Source organism: Monodelphis domestica, chromosome 3 (genome assembly GCF_027887165.1).
Source record: "Monodelphis domestica isolate mMonDom1 chromosome 3, mMonDom1.pri, whole genome shotgun sequence".
NCBI classification, from domain to species: Eukaryota; Metazoa; Chordata; class Mammalia; order Didelphimorphia; family Didelphidae; genus Monodelphis; species Monodelphis domestica.
This window is the reverse complement of record NC_077229.1, coordinates 439,777,299-439,797,665: the sequence shown is the minus strand read 5'-3', so window position 1 is coordinate 439,797,665 and position 20,367 is coordinate 439,777,299. Positions and strand designations below refer to the sequence as shown.

Here is a 20,367-nt window from a genome sequence, read left to right as displayed (position 1 = left end):
CACCTCTACCATCTGCTCCTTTTTATGACAAAGTCTTGAAGCATCAGTTTCTTTATTTGTAATGATATGGTTGGATGCTAAAACCTATACAAGGATACCTGTGAGCTACATATTGAAAGAAAACTATATATTAACATTATCTGTGCTCTATTATATTTTTATTTATTTTATCAAATATTTTCCAATTACATTGTAACCTGTTTTGGGAAGCCTTTGAAACCTTTAGATTAGATGATTGTTCAGGTTCTTTATGGTTCTACACCCTAGCATTCTATGTTAGGATGATTGGAAATTTGGGTTAGGTGGGGTTGCTATGAATCTTGGCAGTGACCAAGGTATAGAACTGGTTATAGAGTTATGTGAGCAATCAGGGAAAGTCTACCTACATCTCTCCAAACAATCATTGAAGCACTATCTACTTCTATTCTTTGGGCAATTAGAAAACCCTGAACAACACCATATGGACAAGTCGATCTTTGAAATCCCCAGTGACATACCAGAAGGGTATGGACAAAAAAATCCCAATGATGTGGGCATCATCAAATCTACTTCATCGAAGAGGGCATTCCACCTAGGGTCTCTCAATACAAACTGAGTAAGGAAGCTGTGGAAGGGATCACACCAATAATCAACAGCTTATTGGAGCAAGGAATATTAATACCAGTGATATCAGAATATAGCACACCCATTATGCCCATTAAGAAGCAGAAGCCAAATGCTGAAGGCAAAGTAGCCTGGCGATTTATCCAAGATCTAAGGGTAGTAAATAATTTTGTGAAAAAAAAACCCACACAGTGGCTCCATTTCCTAGCTCAATAATATCTGAAATACCTAGCTCAGCTAGATGGATTTTGGTTATCGACTTGTCAAATGCCTATCTTAGCATGCCCATTCATTAGGAAAGTAAAAAGATTTTTGCATTACAATGGGGAAGATCTCAGAACTGTTGGCAGTGACTCCACCAAGGTTTTTCAGAGAGTGCATTAATATTTTGTCAATTATTGAAAAGAGATTTTGAATCTATCAAATTTAAGCGCAGCAAGATAGTCCACTATGTGGATGACATTCTTATTGCATCACCAACTTCTAGAATATGCCTACAGGACTCAAAAATACTGCTGATAGAATTGTATAAGAGCGGGCATTATGGAGAAGAGAGAAATTATAAGAAAATGCATGCAAAGGACAGAAGCTGTAGATGGGTCAGCTATCAATCAAAGGAAAATTCCATTTTGAATGTTACCAGGAAATGGAGTTTGGAACCACGCCAATGGTGACTGGTTTTCTCTGGGCTTTGGGCTGATGGTGGTGACTTTGAAGGAAGAAGCTGGATTATCTCTGGGACTTGGGATAATCAAGTTGGAGGTGGCCTGGCTGATTTGAAGGCAGAAGAAGGACAATAATCCAAATATCTCTCTCTGACTAGCTCTGTTTCATGGTAACTATTGAATTGCCATTTCTCAACATCCTCCAACTTAAGACTCATTGTAGATAATAGGAAAATCCCACCCCTCTTACCTTCATCCTTTATATTTCCTGTTTTCCCCAATAAATCCTTACTTGAGATAAAGGAAAGAATATTTCCTCTGAAACAACATAGATCACTCTAAGTGATTTAGAAGGAGGCTGAAGAAGAATAGGGAGGGGAAACTGAAGGGAAGAAGAGGGGAGGAAGGGAGATTGCAAGAGGGTATCATAAGGTATCAAAAATCAAGCTGCAATGGGTCAGACCCAAAGTGGAATATCTAGGATTCATTCTGGAAAATGGCACAAGGAAAATTTCAAGCAAAAGAATAGACATCCAAAAACTAAGTGTGCCTACCTAGATAAGTAGTTTGGTGTAGAGGATTGACTTTGGAGTTAAGGAAATCTGGATTCAAATTACAATTCCTATTCAGTCATTAGCAAGTTAGCTAAGTTTTGGTGTCCCAGGCAACCCTCTAAGACTAAACCACTTAGACAATGTAACAAACTTTTTTTTATTCTTTTGCATTGTGGAAGAAGTTTCTGTACTGGGAATTCCCCAATGATTGAAACACATATGAGGACCAAAAACAAAGTAAGAAAAATTTTCAAGAGGGGTTCTCTTAAGTTGTTGTTAGATGCCAAATTAAATTATCCCTGGCAATATGAATCCTCTTTTTTCATGGGCTTTATTATTCCTTATAACTCATTGGTGTTTTGGATCATCTTTATACCTATGATGCAGGGTATCAGAATATTCTCTGTATAGCAAAGCAGATGGCCATAGATTTTCTTGGATGAAATCTCTTGGGAATTTATTCTAGGATTGGTTTCCTCAGGTTCTACTGTTTCTAGGACCCTTTCTTTCAACTTCACATTTATTAACTTATCATTGAATGATTGCTGTCACTCATCATTCTACAAAACCCTGTGCAACTCTGAGAATTACAATAAACTAACAGGAAGGATCTTGGAGATCATCATGTATTTTTTGCCTTTGGTAGAGGATGCATGACATACCGGACAGACTACATCTTCTTGAATTAGGAAGATCAGGGTTAAAATCTCTCCCTCAACACTAGTGTGACCATGATCAGCTACATCCTCGTTTCCTCATCTATAAAGCAAGGACAATAATTACTTGTAGTATCCTTCCAGTGTTGTGGTATGGTTCAAATGAGATAATCTACTCAAAGTACTTTGTAAGTTATGTTAGAGTTTCTTCTCATGATAGATGAAGTAACTAAAATGCAAAAGAAATATCTCATGTTTTTTTTGAAACCCAAAGAAGACTTGGTTGACAAACTCTAGAAACTATCCTCTGATCTTGGCGTGGAAAAAAATAATCCTATTCCTCCACCATTTTAAGGTTTACAAAGTGCTTTCCTTATAATAAAACTGTGAACTGGGTATGTAATATAAATGCCATTTATCTTCATTTTTCAGTTGCAGAACCTGAGATTTAGAGAGGTCAGGTCAGGATCCATGGACTGGTCTCAGAGGTCCAACTCCTGTCTTGATTTTAAATGTTTGAAATTAAAGAAACCGTGTATTTTGGAACTGCCAACCCAGTGGTGTGTGTGGATGTAAGCACTAGATTTATTGCAGGAGAGTCCATAAATACAATCCATCATATTGTTTATTTCCGATAGGTATTCTCTTCTAGATGGAAGAGTCAGGTTCTTGGTGGGGGTGGGGAGAAGAAAAATTATAAGGGATGGTATATGGCACAATGAACAGAGCACTGAATTTGAAGGTCAGAAGAACCAGGTTCTAATTCTTATTCAAGTCACTAAAGTCATTCTTGCAAATCATGAACTCAGTACCAAGGGATCCTACTTGGTGATTGGTATTGATTTTGGACATCTCTTTAAATGCTTATAAAGGAGGAAATGTATGGATGGAACTGAATAGGGAATTACAGAAATGCTAGCCTTCAGAAAGCAGCAATATCTACAGAATTTTGTTTTCTCTTAGTTTTCCTTTCACTTGCAAGGAGTTGATCCAAATAAGTTCTTTTGTTGAATATATTTTCAGACTGGATTTTTCCACCTGCCACATGGAGACTATTTTATTGAACCTGTTAAAATGCATCCATTGGATGAAGGAAAGCACCACCCACACATCATTTACAAGAGACAAGTACACCAAGATTCTCTCAGAAAAAGATGGGGATTTCCAGAACAAAAAGAACCTGCTTGTGGATTAAATGGTATGGAGACCTTTTTCCCCCTAACATTTGAGAGGAGTAGTTGGGAAATGTGATACTGATGGTAGGGTTTTTAGATTATGAAGGTCTTTCTTCCAAAATGCCCTTTTTTGTACAACCCTATTTGTGTTGACTCCTCTTCATTCAAGAAAATTGACTTCTGTCAATTTTCCTTGTTTTCCTCTTGATCAAAATAGTAAATTAATTTTTTAGAGAAATAGAGAAATATTTCAAGAGCTGGATATTAAGAATAAAAAATATAATGATTATTAATGCAATAAATTCAAAACATTTGGCTTTTATATTATCAGATAGCTTTTCACATTTATATAGAGTAACAACTAGAGTAGTGACTCTCAAAGTATGATCTGGGAATTCCTGGGGATTTCTACAACCTTTTTAGGGAGTCTATGTGGTCAAATCTATTTTACCATAATATTAATATGTTTTAATTCTTAATATGGTAAATACCAATTGATATAACCCACATAATCAAAAATTCATTGCAGAAAATGGTGTCTTCAGTAGTATTTTAAATGTTATTTTTCATATTCTTTTTGAATTTTGAGTTTCAAATTCTCCACCTCCCTGACACTTCTCCCCCATCCACTGTGAATACAAGAAAATGATATTAATTATACATGTGAAACCATGATGATATATTTCCGTGTTAGCTTTATCACAAAAAAGCAAAAAATAAATAAAGCAAGAAAATTATACTTCAATTTGCACTCAGATTCATCAGTTCTCTCTCTGGTGGTGACTAGCATTTTTTCTTCATTGGTACATCAATCCTTCATCAGGATTATCTTGGTTTATTGTATGACCACATTAAGCAAATCTATCACTGTTAATCATCTTACAACATTATTACTGTGCACACTGATCTCCTGCTCTTTCTCACTTCTTTTTGCATCAATTCATATTGTTTTTTTCTTTAAAATACTGCCCTCATCATTTCTTTTTTTGTTTTATAAAGTCCTGCTGCCTTGTGAAGTCGCTCGATTCTAATTGTTGTATTCTGGTTCTTAAAGACTGGATTTCATCCTTAGTTTTTTGGTCGTCCTTTTCCTTTTGGTCAGATTTTCTTTGGAGGTCATCTTTCATCTTCTTCACCTCATCTTTCATCTGCTTTGCCTCATCTTTCATCTCCTTTGCCTCATTTACCAGCTGGTTGATTTTGGCTTTCAAGACACTATTTTTGTTTCTAGATGACTTATCTTAGTTTTTAAGTTCTTTTCCCAATTGTCTTCAGCTTCTCTTAATTGTGTTTTGAATTGCATTTTGAGTTCTTCCAAAGCCTGTATCCAATTCGCTGGGATTTCTAATTTTTCCTTTGCCAATCCCTCCCCCTCTGTTTCATTCACTCTTTGCTCATTACCTGTGCAGAAGCTGTCTATTGTAATTTCTTTCTTCTTTTTCTGTTGTTTGCTCGAGTTTATCCCTTCTTTGCTCCCTGTATTTGGCTGTGCTCTTGCTCCTCTCATTTTGTTTTGGTTTTGGGGCTGTCGGTCTCCCCTCTTGGAGCTTTGTCAGATCTCTTGGTACAGTCTCTAAGGGAGGAATGTTAGCTTCCCTGTCCTCTGGAGGCTTTTGATTGGATTGAGTTCAAGTGGGTTGGGCTGTATGGGGTATGAAGCTCTGAGGCTTTGAAGACTCCAGGAAGGCTGGGCCGCCCAGGCTCTCTCCAGTTCTCTCCAGCTGCTTCTCCACTGTTTGCAAGTGCCTTTGCCTGCCTCCCTAAACTCTGAGGAGTTCTGATTGAATTAGGTTCAACTGGATTGATCTGGTTGTGCCCCAAGGCAAAGGTGAGGCTGGAGCCTGATGGAGGGACCCAGCCACTGCACTGTCTCTCCCTGGCTTCCTCCCCGCTGTCCAAGCTGGATTCTCTGAGCCCGGCGCCCTGCTGCTCACAAGGTAGACCCTGCAAACCAGCACCTTTGCCCACTCAGAGGTTCCCGCTGCTGCTGGGGGCTCAGCCCTCTGGGTTGTGGGGGAGGGGTCCTGGGACCTTCCCTCTGCCTTCCCCTTAGCCCTGAGTATTCTAGGATTCCAGCTTTTGGGGGGCATACCTTTTGATTTGAGTCCAGAAGGAGGGTTCCCCGCTTCTGTCCTGGTGTTCAGCTTGGATTTCAGTGCCCTAGGAGCATTCAGTCTATATCGGTAAGGAAGGGTCTTCCACGAGGTCTGAACTTTTGCTGCTTGCTAAGCCGCCATCTTGACTCCGCCCCCTGCCCTCATCATTTCTTATAGCATGGGAGTTCTCCATTACAATCATATGCCATAACTTGTTCAGTCAATTCCCCATTGATAACTCTTCCCTTGATTTCCAATTCTCTGCCACCACAAAAAGAGCTACTGTAAATATTTTTGTACATCTGGGTCTTTTTCCTTTTTCTTTGATCACTTTGGGGTACAGACCAACTGGTCCTTTTGAGTCAGAGTATGCACAGTTTGATAGCCCTTTGGGCATATTTCCCATGCCCAATGGTTGGAATAGTTCACAACTCTACCATCAATTTACCCATTTTTTTTCTCATTTTCAGCAGCATTCTTCATTTCTGATAGACATGAGGTGGTATCTCAGAATTGTTTTAATTTTCATTTCTCTAATTAATAGTGGATTAGAGCATTTTAATATGGCTAAAGATAGCTTTAATTTCTTCTTTTGATAACTACTTGTTCATATCCTTTGTTCTCAACAATCCTTAAGAGTTTAAAGTTCTAGTGTTGTAATTATGCTTGGATCTATTTTACACATTTGTAGTATCTAAATAAACCAAGAATGTGGAACTCAAAGACTCTGTGATAATCAATTTGGTGGGAATGAGGGACCCTATCCAGGGGCCTCACTGGTTTCCCCTAATTTAGCACATAGTTTCAGGATGTGACTTCAGGTAATTTGAGGCAGTTTGTAAGTGGCTTCTTTGTTCCCCTTTATACTCTTCCTTCCTGTTATCATTACCTTATACTGGTATATTTTTAGGAGTAAAAAGAGGCAGTTGTTTATTCCCCTTCATGAAAGAAAGCACTTCAATGATGAGCTAAGAAGTGTCAATTAACTAGGCAGCAAACAGGCATGAATTATATTAATTATATTAATATATTATTATTATACATGCATATATATTATACATATAAACTATACTTCCTGGGGATAGGGGTGAGGTTCTGGGGGAATCAGGACAAAATACAGTTAGACCACACTTATTCTAGCACTATGTAATATTAGAAAATTATCAAGTTAAATTTTCCCAATGTAGTTATCAAAATAGCGGCCGAGTGGATGGAGTGCTGGGTCTGGAGCCAGGAACTGAACTCAACCCTGACCTTAGAAATTCTGTGGGACTCTAGGCAAGGAACTTGATGTCTGTTTGCCTCAGTTTCCTCAACTATGAAAAAAGGATCCTACACCTACTTTGCTGAATTGTTGTAAGGATCAAATGAAATAATATTTGTAAAAAAGCATTTAGCCTAATACCTGGAACACAGCAGGTCTTATGCAAATGCTTATTCATTTCCTCTGAACTTTTCTAATATTTAGTCTCAGACAGTGACTGGGTATGTGACCCTGAGCAAGTCAATGTTTGCCTCTGTTTCTTCATCTGTAAAATGAGCTAGAGAAGGAAATAGTGAACAACTACAGTATCTCTGCCAAGAAAACCCCAAATGGGGCCATGAAGAGTGAGCAATGACTGAAATGAATTATACTCTCTATTGCATTTGAGCCTCACAACACTTTTGGCCTTATTCCTCTTGGTACCCCTCCAGTCACAGCACCAGGTCTTATATAACTGGTGAGTCTTTCAAAGAGCCAAAGAGCAGAGCCAACTGAGTAAGAAATGGCTGCATTTGGTATTCATTCCAGAGTAGAAGCTCTGTTCACTGGAAGGGCAAATCTGGTGAATGTACAACTCAAGCTGTATTTTGTAAATATTTGAATGACCAGCTAATAAGCATTCCAATAGATATTTTGAATGAGTACTTCTAATCTGACTGAATCAACTAACTAGTCCTAATGTCCAATTCATTTTGGACTATGAAATGACCACCTTAGTGTAACAGGCATCTTTCAGATCAGAATGACCTAATCAATGGTATAGAAAGTGCATTAGACAGTGAGAAAATTGGACTCAATAATTGTGAACCTGTGCTGTGTAACAGTTAAATTAGTTTCTCTACTAAAAGTATTATGTTTTTAGAGGTTTATTAAAGAATATTAGAAATCAAGGATGAAGAAATACAAAAATAGAAAAAAGCCTAGGGCTGGTAAGCCCATTCAATTTCACTTACTACATCTTGAGAGATGCGTCTGCTTAGAAGGGGAAACAGAGAGCCCCAAAGTAGGTGTTACAGTCAGTTTAAATACAAATGCTGATCTTGCACTCAGGTGAGGACTCAGGTAAGATTATAGGGCATTCTGGGAAGTGCCAAGGACTTCTGAGGATTGAAGTCTGGGGTTCAAATCTCTATTTTTACAGCTGATACTGTTAATGTCCTTTCCACATTTGTAAGTAGAACACTGTATCATGATTTGGTTCTAGTTAATATTAACTGTACACTTGTTATTGTTTATAATTTCAGTTGTTTCCAAGTCTTTGTGACTCCTCCCACCATAGCATATGAGTGCTATCCATGGGGTTTTCTTGGTAGAGATACTGGAGTGGTTTGCCAGTTCCTCCTCCAGTGGATTAAGTCATATAGAAATTAAATGATTTGCCCATGCTCACATAGTTAGTAAGTGTCTGAGGTTAGATTTGATCTCAGGTCTTCCTGACTCAAGGCCCAGCACTCTATCCACTTAAGTATCTAGTTGCCTCCACCAGTACATAAACCATGAAACAAGTGATATATCCTAACAAACTTGCCCAAAGTCACCACTGCAATTTTTTTTTCAGATTTGAGACTCAACAAATATAGATTGAGATAATGTATCTTTCCTTAGGTTTTAGACACATTTTTTCCTTTGACTTCATTACAAAGGGTCTCTCTTGTAGCCTCACCCCAAACCCCTTCCGAATCCTCTTAATAGTGACTAGGTCACAATTGAAGGAAGACACTCTTAAGTTCTAAGGTATTTTTATATATTTGAAAGTCTATCCAGTTTTATGTTTTACCCAGGAGTACACTATAATGAGCCATAAAACAACACATTTTTTTCCTCATCTTCCATGGCTCCTAAGCTCATTTAAAAGACATCATTTCAAAATTTTACAAACCGCCTGCTGATATTCGCATCTTTTTCTCATTAGAGTAACAGGAAATACATCTTTAGGGGAGGAAAAAAAAAGATATCAAAGCAGTGCAAACTAGAATGTGTTGATTTGGAACCGAATTTAAAAAAAACAATAAATGTTAGTTAGGTAGGAATTTTCAGGAATCAGCAAAGTGTCGGGTAGATAGAAATAGAGTGGTAGTTAGAACATGAGATTTAAAGTCAGGAAAACCTCAGTTCATATTCTTCCTCAGACCTTTATTAGCTGTGTTATCCTGGGTAAGTCATTTAACCTTTTAGATTTAGTTTCCTCATCTGTAAGATGGGGATAATAACAGCTCGTACCCCCAGAGTTGTGAGAATCAAATGAAATAGTACCTATAAAGTGTTTCATAAACCTTAAAGTGTGACATTATCATATCCTATTGTCTATTATTATCGCATTCTATTCTCATTCCCACCTCTCTTTCCCTAGACAGTAACACCACCTATCCCCAACCTGTGATATAGGTCAGATAATCCATATTTTACAATTGCTCAAGGTTCACTTATATGAAGACTTCCTTCAATAATCCTTATCCACAGTGATCTTTCCCTTGCTTCGAGTTTCTTTTAGTAAATAGCCCACTGACTTAGTATATTTGTGACCCATAGAACAAGCATTCATTACAGGCAAACAAGGAGCTGGGTTGAGAATAGATTAAGAAGAAAAAAGTGGACTGTATTATTTTGAGCTCCCTAATATAGACCAAGAGGAGAAAATAAATACCCCTGTTTCTGGCTGCTACAAAGACATAAGTGTTTGCTATCACCTACTTTTTTGGAAGAAATCCCACTTGAATGCTTCCTACTAGTTGTATGGTCTTGAGCAAGTTGCTTAGTCCTTCTGGGGCCTCCGTTTCCTCATCTTGAAAATAATGTGTTTGGACTCAGTCTCTTAGCGATAGCTCTTTGATCTACAATACTTTTTTTCCTCTGTATGGCAATAAATGCAAGTTGGAAGCAAGCATGAACCCTGTACCTGAGTTTATTTGAAGACAAAAATGGTATTAAGATTTTAATCCAATCTCAGTGCATCCCAATAATTCACTTTTAGCTAAGTAAATGTGTTCTCACATGCTCTGTCAATTGAAGAACTGGGGAATTAAATGAAGGGAACAGGGTCATTAACCAGAATTTAAATATACTTTGTGCTTCATCCATTTCACGTTGAGGGGATTGAATTGCTGTGGTTATATAACAAACAGATAGATCAAATTACTGGAAAGATGTTTTTCTGTATCCGTTGGAATTTCAATTCATAAAGATTCCTGCTGTGAAAAAGATCTTGAATGTTCACATAGGCTGATAGAAAAATGCATGTCTATTTCTTTCTTCCCTTTGGCTCACTTATCTATACCTTAATTGCTTTATATTTTAAAGGGCTGGAGAAAATGGCCAGGAATGAGGTGTTCTTTGGCAAGGGCCATTATTCTTCCCACTTTGACTATCTCCTATCCCTACTTTGTAGCCAGAGTTTTATAAAACTTGTTACAGTATAATTTTGCAATCTTTTGTGCTGGCTTTTCAAAGACATTTTGGAATTTTTTTGTAGGGAACCTCATTACTTTGATCTAAAATGTATTTATTCAGTTAATGAGAACTCTTTATTTCTGATGACTTTGGACCTTACAATCTTAGGTTGCGTCTAGAATCCTGCCTTATTAAGACCAAATTGATTGGTGGATGGAAAATGGAGAGTGATCAATCTACAAAAAAAATAATCACAAAATTCTTCATTTTAAAAAGTTAAAGGTCATCTTCTTTGCTCCCATACAACTTCAAACAGAAGAGGTGTATCCTCCTTGATGCGGCCTCTGTAGCAATAAGACAATTTAAAGGAGCTTTTAGACCAGGAGTTTTTCTAAACAGGACAGGATGATAGCTAGAAAGGTCCCAGGAGGCATTAGTTATGAAGGTTGGAGAGGTTGGTCATGTGGGGAATGAGGGCACAGCCTGGTACCTTAGACCTAGACTGATAAGACTGAGGAGGTAGAATCTCCTTAAGTTGCATGATTTTTATCTTGGACCCTCACATTATCTCAGATTTGGAAGGAGCTTCAGAGATCATTGAATCTGAGTTGTACCTTAACTAGAATCTTGTCTACCACATTCTTACACATAGACTTTACCCTTAACTCTTGGAATATTAAGAATCTGTATATCTGTATGAGTCTCTTAGTTTCCTATTTTATTTGTTAGTGCCTTGAAGGCAGAGATTGTGTCATCTAAATTTTGTATCTCCTTGGGTTCCAGTCATAAGGCAACTAGAAGGTGCTTTGTAAATATTAGCTTAGATTTTCATATTGATTCTATGTCAGTTATTAGTGTCACACAAGTGCTGTTGGCCTCTGTTTGTACACACATAAATCTCTTTTATCTAATCTTAGCAACAGATAGCCAAGAAATAGACAGTGGTTTTGATTTCTTTCAGAGGGGGTGGGAGGCATCCTCATCACCACCCAAGACTGGGCCTCCTTGATGTTTCCTGCCCAGAACCAGAGCTGGTCTCTGAGTCTGGGTGGTCCTGAGGCTGATGATGAAATTAAGAATGGACTTCTAGGTTGAATTGGAAATTAAAGGAATAATGAGTAAGGGAGTTTTAAAGCAGTTGATGAACTGGAGGGCTTGACTATGTGATGAATTCTATCTTCTTTCTCCTAATGAGAGATAAAAGCAGTTCTGATGTATGGCCCTCTATCTGTCTCACTAGCTAAAGTTCAAAGAAATAGGTCCATACTTATCACATTGGGCATATAAATTCTATCACACAAATAGCAAAATGACTGGCTAGAGAGACAAATAGACAGCACTCTAAAGCTTGCCTAGGACTTTCTCCATAGCAGCCCTGTGCAGGAGGTTTAATACAAGAATTATTATCCCCAGTTTTACATATGAGACAATTGAGATGCAAAGAGTGGCCATGAAGGTAAGTGTTAAAACCAAGATTTAAACTCAGGACTCCTTACTCTATGTCTGATTCATACATTCACTCTCTGATATTGTGCTAAATACCAAGCACATAAATAACCCCTCATTGAATAGCTGCTGAATTGAGTGGATTTGAACTATTGAAATGTCGAGGGCAGCTTTCTCTGGCTAGTTAGTATTTTGGTGAAAATGAATTTCTGAATTAGTTAGGATTTGGTAGCTAAATGAAGAACATTAATGACATTAATAAATACCTCCCTTTCTTTCTTTACAGAGAATGACAAATACCAGAGCCTATCTAGAAAGGGGTGGTTTGAAATGTGCATGATGCCTTCTGCACGTGGCTAGGAGGAACTGTGTCATGGTTCTTCAATTTTTTCTACCCAGAAACTCTTCTTAGGTTAACCTGGTCTCTTTTTGGACTCTGGTCATCCCTAGAGTATTGATCTATGCACATCCCTTAGTTTCTTTTCTCTTAAGTCAGTTCTTCATGCATCTAGTCATTTAGCAAGGATTCCTCAAACCAGCCGTTTCTTTCTAGGTGTCAGAAGAACTGGAAAGGATTTTATCTTTCTGTGTGATATGGCTTTATCAGCTTAGAGTGTTTATTTGCCAAAAAGGCTACAAGGAAACAGACATGAATTCCAGAGGCATTGTATATTCTAGTAGAGCTGCCTAAAGAATAAACCTTCCAGATTTAAGTATTAAGGTTTCTTGAGTGTGTATGTATCCCATGATAGAGTTGGCTTCATGGTTAGACAAAATAGTCAGTGATTCATCCAGAGAAAGAACTGTGGGAGTAGAAACACAGAAGAAAAACATTTGCTTGATCACATGGTTTGATGTGGATATGATTGGGGCTGTAGACTCTAAATGATCACCCTAATGCAAATATCAATAATAGGGAAATAGGTCTTGATCAATGATACATGTAAAACCCAGTGGAATCACTTGTTGGCTATAGGAAGGGGGAAGGGGAGGGGAGGAAAAGAATATGAGTCATGTAACTATGGAAAAATATTCTAAATTAATTAATCAAATTAATTAGTTTTTTTTTAAATAGTCAGTGATTGGAGTTCCAAGAAGGTCCACTTTGCAAAAAGCTCTCCTTAGCTTTTGCCATAGTACCTGAAAGTCCATCATTCATTCTTCTCTCTGAGTGGTGGGTAGATTTCAGTAATAGCTAAGAGAAGCTGGGTTCAGATTCTGACACTTTTAGATTCTGCAACTGTTGTGTAGTTGTGTAACCATGGACAAGTTACTTACCATTTTTGAACCTCATTTTTCTTATCTCTAAAATGGAGAATATAAGACTTGTAGTGCCACAAATTTCTTGGAGTTTAAAAGAGATAATGTATGTAAAACACTTCAGCAAAAGGTATATCAATTTTGATCTTTATTATTGATTTAAGGGACAGAATGGATAGTGAGCTGTCCTTGGGGCCAGAATGACCTGAGTGTAAGTCCCATTTCTGACACATTCAGGCTAAATTTGCCTAGGCAAGAAATGGTACCTTCATCAATCTAAAAGAAGCTCATGGAGAACTGTACAAACTTGTAGAGAAGCTGCTTATTAGCATTTGTAGAGAAAGTTCCTCCCCTAGATATTCCCTATACTAGTGAAAACACAGTCCCTGTTACTCTATTAATACCTACATTGTCCAGGATCCCTCTCTTAAATTTCCAGTTCTTTTTGGTTAAGGAAAAACATAATGTTATTGTCAATCATTAATAGCCTAATTTGAATTAGTTCATCAGATAATTTTCTAATGGTAGAAGATTCTTAATAAGGGTGACAAGTGGTAGAAGAGATGGATGAAGCTGGAGCAAATAGCCTAGGAAATGGAGGCCTACCTAAGAAACTGAAATGGGGGCTACAGGAAACATATATACACTATATATCTAGAGGAAGGTAGTGGCAGGAGAAAAGAGGGAGATACTGAGCTCATGGATTGTATGAAATGACCTTTTAAGGTCCTTCCTGTTCTAAGAGCCTGTGATTCACCATAAATGAGTCCATATCTGTGGGTTTTTGAAAAGAAGAGCCATGAAAATAGCATTCAAAAGAGACAACCAATTGAAACTGATTTGAATGGTCTCTGACTAGTATAATCTTATTCTGACAGGTTCAATAACCAAAAAAAGAGTTTCAAAAGACCTTGTATAATATTTAGTTTTATTTAAAAAAAAACAGGAGTCTTTTTACTGAACCTCTGGGCCATAGTCTATCATTATTATATCAGTAGGGCTGTTATGCAGCCCTCTCATCTATGCCTTGGACAGCAAAAAAGATCAATTCAGTTATAGAAATTAATGCAGATTCTTTACCAGAAGGTCAAATACTGAAGCTGAAGCTTAAATACTTTGTCCAAATAATGAAAAGTCAAGAAGACAGGGTTCTTTAGAAAAGACTCTAATGTTGGAAAAGACTGAAGACAAAAGGAGAAAAAGATATCAGGGGATGAGATGGATAGATAGTGTCATGGAAGCAAGGAACTTGAGCTTGAACAGATTTTGGGAGATAAAGGAGGACCAAGGAGTATTCTATGATTCATGGGGTCATGAAAAGCCATATATCAGAGAACAACTGAACAACAACAAAAAGTGAGGGTCTTGGACTAGATGTCCTTTACGATCCCTTCCATCCTTGTTCCTCTAAGTATGTGGTTGAACAGTTTATCCCCTATTAGCAGGAAATCTTACCCATGCTGGTGCTTCCATCAATCTAGCAATTTTTCACTCCATCCAGCAGGAATTTCATCTATGTTAGGGGCTATCAACTTCATTTTGGCAAATATTAATATAAACCCACCCATAATGTCCCACTATCAAATTTGTTTGATAAGTAATAATTACATCAATACTTCTACTATTATATTTACCAGTTTTAGTCACATCATAATTTAAATACTAGCTTTTTTGATCCAGCTGGAGGAGGTGATCCAATTTTATATTAACACTTATTCTGATTCTTTGGACACCCAGAAGTTTATATTCTTATTTTACCAGAGTTTGGAATTATTTCACACATTGTAACATATTATCCAGATAAAAAAGAACCCTTTGGTTATATAGGAATAATGTGAGCTATAATATCAAATGGGTTCTTAGGTTTTATTACGTGAGCCCATCATATATTTGCAGTAAGCCTTGATGTTGCTACTCGAGATTTCACATCGGCAACCATAATCATTGCTATTCCCACAGGAGTTAAAGTATTTAGTTGACTAGCTACACTGTGTATTACATACATGGGGAGGGAGAGAGATTCTGTTCAAGATGGGAAACAAACTGGGGAATTTCATAAAAAAGTAGTCTATCTTTCTTGGAATATGGCAAATATAGAAATGAGTCATAGAAGTTGGAATGGGTAAGGTATGTTGGCAGCAGATTTCAAAAGGACTTAAATGTCAGCCTAAAAAGCTTATATTTTATCCTAGAAGCATTAAGAAGCCACTTAAAATTTTTGTGTAGGGGAGTGAAAATGGTGAATACTGTGAGCCACAAACATTTTGTCAGCTTTGTGGAGGATGGAGTAGAGACTTGGAAAAGAGAGACCAATTAGGAGGTCCTAAGTCGGAAAAGATGAGTGTTTGTCAGAGGATAATGGCTCTTGTGGGGTGGAGGGGAGAAAATGTTTTTGAAGAGCATGAGAAATGTTCTGGAAGTAGAATCAATGGATTTGGCAAAGGGTTGAATATCCCTTTCTCAGAGCTGAGGTAATGAATCTGAGCAACTGGGAGAAAATTCTCAACAGAAATAGAAAGAATGAAAAGAGTGGGTTAGGGAAGGAAGATAATTAGTTCAGTTTTTGACCCCTTTGAGTTTAATGTGTTTATAGAGCATCCATTTGGAAATGGCCAGCAGGCAGTTATTGCTATGATGCTAGGGGTCTGAACAGTATGCTAGATATTTATATCTGTGAATCATTAGTATAGACATGATCATGGAATTCTTGGAATATATAAAATCAACAAGGGAAAGAATATGTGTATAGAAAGAAGAAAGCCAAGGACAGCATCTTAGTTGGACACCATGCTTAGGTAATGGGAAATGGATGGTAAACCAGCAAATGAAACTGAGAAAGAATTCATACATTTGGGAGGAGAACCAGAAGACTACTAGCTTGAAAGTGAGGGAAAGAAAACAGTTCAGGAGGGTGAAGTGTTTATGTGAAAAACTTCAGAAAGGAAAAGAAGGCTGAGGACTGAGAAATCTCTACTGGATTTAGCAATTAAAAGGTCATTATCAGTCTCAGACAGTTTCAGCACAGTGAGTTGAGGTCTATTAAGTGAGTGGGAATTCAGGAAGTAGAGCAAGCTAGTATATAGATGACTCTTTCTTTGCATTTGAATAAGAGAGAAACAGCACAGTTTTGGGCATTTACTAAATTCTTACAATCCGAACACTCTTTTTAAAAATTTTATTTTGTTTTTACAAATTACATGTAATAACAAATTTCCACATAAGTTTTCTGAAGTTATAGGATCCAAATGATCTCTCTCCCTCCTTCCCTCTGCACTCCTGGACCTGGCAAGCAATTCATGAAGAGGGCAGTTTTAATTAACCTAATCTCAGCCACAGAAAGGTGATTTTAAACTAAAGCAGAGCCATCCCACCTAAAGAATTCATACTAGCCAGTTCAAAAAAATCTGCCCAACCTTAGGATCTCTCATTCCATTTCCCATTAAGAATGAATGGGAAAAAAGAATGAAACAATGCAATTCTAGAACTAGAAGGGAACATAACAATTCATTTGACACATAAGAAAATCAAGGTCCATAGAAATTGTCTTTGGCTAAAAGACACATAAAGTAGTTTGTGCTAGAGACAAAACAGGAATCTATTTCCCCCAACTCCTAGCTAGGGCTCTTCCTACTATACAATACTATTTTCTCTCCTCAGAAGCATTCTCCTAAAGTGAAAATACATGGAGGGTAAAAGGTGATGCTCACCTGAACTACTGACTATTCCTGCTGTGTCCTCATCATGGAGAACTTCCACTTTTAGAGTTGTATTCAGAGAATACCACACCTGGCATTCTCTATTTCTTCTCAGTTAACAGCAGGACAACAATTTAAAACCTCTTACCCCAAGTCACTGTCTTTTCCTTCTTCCTGATGATTGAATGCCATTAAGTTCCTGGATGCAAGTGGCATTTCTAAATAACTAAAGAAGTTAGAAATATGTCTTACGACTTCCGGTCAAGATGGCAGCTTAGAGAAAGCTAAAGTTCAGAGCTCCAGAAACCCTTCCTTACCGATCTCAAACTGAATGCTCCTAGGGCACCGAAATTCAAAACAAACAACAGAATAGACCCTGGGAACACTCCTCCTGGACCTGGATCAAAAGGTACGGCCCCCCAAAAGTCAGAACCCAAGATCACTCAGATCTAAGGGGTAGGCAAAAGGAAGGTCCCAGGACCCATCCCCCCAACCCAGAGCGCTGAATCCGAGGCAGCAACAGGAATGTCAGGGCAGGCAAAAGGGCCTCGGGAGCCAGCTATTCTGAAGGCCACACCCTGAAGACAACCTGAGCCAGTCACAGGGGCACCCAGACAGCAGGAAAACAGAGAGAGACAGGGGGAGCCTGTAGCCCCCTGACCAGATCCTTCCATCTGAGTCTCACCGAAGGTCCCTGCCTCAGGGCATACTCAGTCTGAGGTTAATCCTATCACCAGCCCTTGGAGCTCCAGGAAGCCATGGCCCCTCCCCCTCAGAGTGCAGGCTCCTCTGGCCATCAAAGGCATTGAAATACATCTGAGAGTGTCAAGCCAGGCACAGAGCATAGAAGTAAGGCAACAGAGAAGCATCGGGAGGGAACTGAGGAGGGTAGTAACACCAAAACACCGAAACACCAGCAATTCTGGGCTTCCTGGGGAAGACAGACAATTTGTCTGGGGCTAAAGCCACTGAACACCAGACAGATAACAGAAGAACCAGCCCCCCTCACTCAGATAGAGATGGCAAACAGCACAGAAGCAGAAAAGCCTCAAAACAACAAGAAAAACAAGAAGGGGGCAACTTTGGAGCAAAATTTTTTTTTATGGAGCAAAAATACAAAATACAGAGGAGATAGAAGAGGAAACACAAGCAAATGCGCCGAAACCTTCCAAAGGAAATGGAAACTCTCTACAAACTTTTGAAGAATTTGAATCAAAAATGATAAAAAAAAGATGGAAGCCTTCTGGCAGGAAAAGTAGGAATTAATGCAAAAGAATTTTACGCAACTACAAAACCGGTTTGACCAAACTGAAAAGGAAAACCAGGCTTTAAAAGTCAGAATTAGGCAACTGGAAGACAAAGAGCAGGTAAAAGAGCAAGAATCAATAAAGCAAAGCCAAAAGATCAAGAAATTAGAAAAGAACATAAAATATCTCACTGACAAGGTGACAGACTTGGAAAATAGAGGAAGAAGAGATAATTTAAGAATAATTGGACTACCAGAAAATCCAGAAATAAACAGCAAACTCGACATCGTAATACAAGGTATAATCAAAGAAAATTGCCCAGGGATTCTAGAACAAGGGAATAATACAGCCACTGAAAGAGCTCACAGAACACCCTCTACACTAAATCCCCAAAAGACAACTCCCAGGAATGTAATTGCCAAATTCCAAAGCTTTCAAGCAAAAGAAAAAATCTTACAAGAAGCCAGAAAAAGACAATTTAGATATAAAGGAATGCCAATCAGGGTCACACAAGAACTTGCAAGTTCTACTCTGAATGACCGTAAGGCATGGAACATGATTTTCAGAAAGGCAAGAGAGCTAGGTCTTCAACCAAGAATCAGCTATCCAGCAAAACTGACTATATACTTCCAAGGGAAAGTATGGGCATTCAACAAAATAGAAGATTTCCATTGATGGACTTCTGGTCAAGATGGCGGCATAGAAGCAGCAAAAGTTCAGACCTCGGAAACCCTTCCTTATCGATCGCAAACAGAGTGCTCCTAGGCCACCGAAATTCAAGCTGAACAACAGGATAGACCTGGGGAAACCTCCTCCTGGACCTGGATCAAAAGGTACCACACCCCAAAAGCCAGAACCCTAGATCACTCAGATCTAAGGGGTAGACAGAAAGAAGGTCCCAGGACCCATCCCCCCCAACCCAGAGTGCTGAGCCCACGGCAGCAGCAGGAACCTCAGGGCTCTGAGGACTCACATTGAAAGCAACCTGAGCCAGTCTCCGGGGAGCCCAACACAGACGGCAGGGAAACATAGAGAGAAAAGGGAAGCCTGTAGCCCCTTTGCTGGGTCCTTCCATCTGAGTCTCAAGGGAGGTCCCAGCTTTAGGGCACCAGCTGAACCCAATCCCATCAGGAGACCTCAGAGCTACTGAAAGGACAGAAAACTCAGGGCTGGCAAGGGGGTTGCTCCGAAGAGCTTACCTTAAAAGTAACCCAGGCCAGTTTCCAGGCATTCAACACAGACTGTGGAAGAGGAGGTTGCTGCTTTTTTTTTTCCTTCCTTTTTTTGACTTGGGGATCATTCGGCCCACACCACCTGAACCTAATCCCATCAGGAGCCCTCAGAGCTTCTGCAAAAACCTCAGGGCTAGTGAAGGGCTTACCTTGAAAACAACCTGGGCCAGTCTCCAGGCATTCAACACAGATTGTGGAGGAGGAGGCTTATTGCATCAGGGCTCATTGGGCCCAAACCAGGTGAACCTAATCCCATCAGGAGCCCTCAGAGCCCAGGCAAGCCACTACCCCTCCCCCCTTAGAGAGCAGGGTCTTCTGAAAGAACCAGCTGAACCTAATCCCATCAGGAGCCCTCAGAGCCCAGAGAGGCCACACATCTCCCCCCTTAGAGAGCAGGGTCTTCTGAAAAAAACAGAAACCAAGAGGCGAAGTCAAGATGGCAGCCTAGAAGGAGCATAGACCTGGCAGCCTGGCCAGAGCTTTGGAGATCCTCCATATCTGCTCCAGCCGTCCAGGAAGTTTAAAACTCAGAGTAAACCTAGCCCAACTAAGCTGAACTCAATCCCATCAAAAGTCTCCAGAATGCAGGGAAGCCCAGGCTCCCCATCCATCCTCATCGACTGCTGGACTTTAAGCCAATCAAAAGCTTCCAGAGGACAGGAAAACTCAACCCCCCAACAACAATCCCACAGAGATTACACCAAGAGATCCTCTGTTAAAGCACCAAGAGGGGAAACTGATAGAAGTCCCCCCCCACCAAAAAAAAAAACAAAAAAATGAGAGGAACAAGAGCACAGACAAATACGGGGAGGAAAGAAGGGGTGAATTTGAACAAACAACAGAAACCAAAGAAAGAAACTACAATAGATAGCTACTACTCAGCAAATGGAACAGAGGGGGAGCAATCAGCAAACAATAAACCAGAAATCCCAGCGAATTGGATACAGGCTGTGGAAGAACTCAAAACACAACTAAGAGAGGCTGAAGACAATTGGGAAAAGAACTTAAAAATTAAGATAAGTCGTCTGGAAACAGAGGCACTTGAACTAAAACAAGAAAATAATGTCCTGAAAGCCAAAATAAGGGA

The 20,367-nt window shown here is 39.0% G+C and overlaps 1 protein-coding gene across 1 annotated transcript in view; it reads left to right on the top strand.

Annotated features, from left to right (window-relative positions):
* The window catches only part of ADAMTS12 (ADAM metallopeptidase with thrombospondin type 1 motif 12), a 563,652-nt gene that overhangs the window by 172,851 nt on the left and 370,434 nt on the right, over positions 1-20,367 (top strand). The window contains exon 3 of the mRNA XM_003340624.4: positions 3,502-3,676. Coding sequence (XP_003340672.2) covers positions 3,502-3,676 — 175 coding nt within the window. The remainder of the gene's footprint in view (positions 1-3,501; positions 3,677-20,367) is intronic.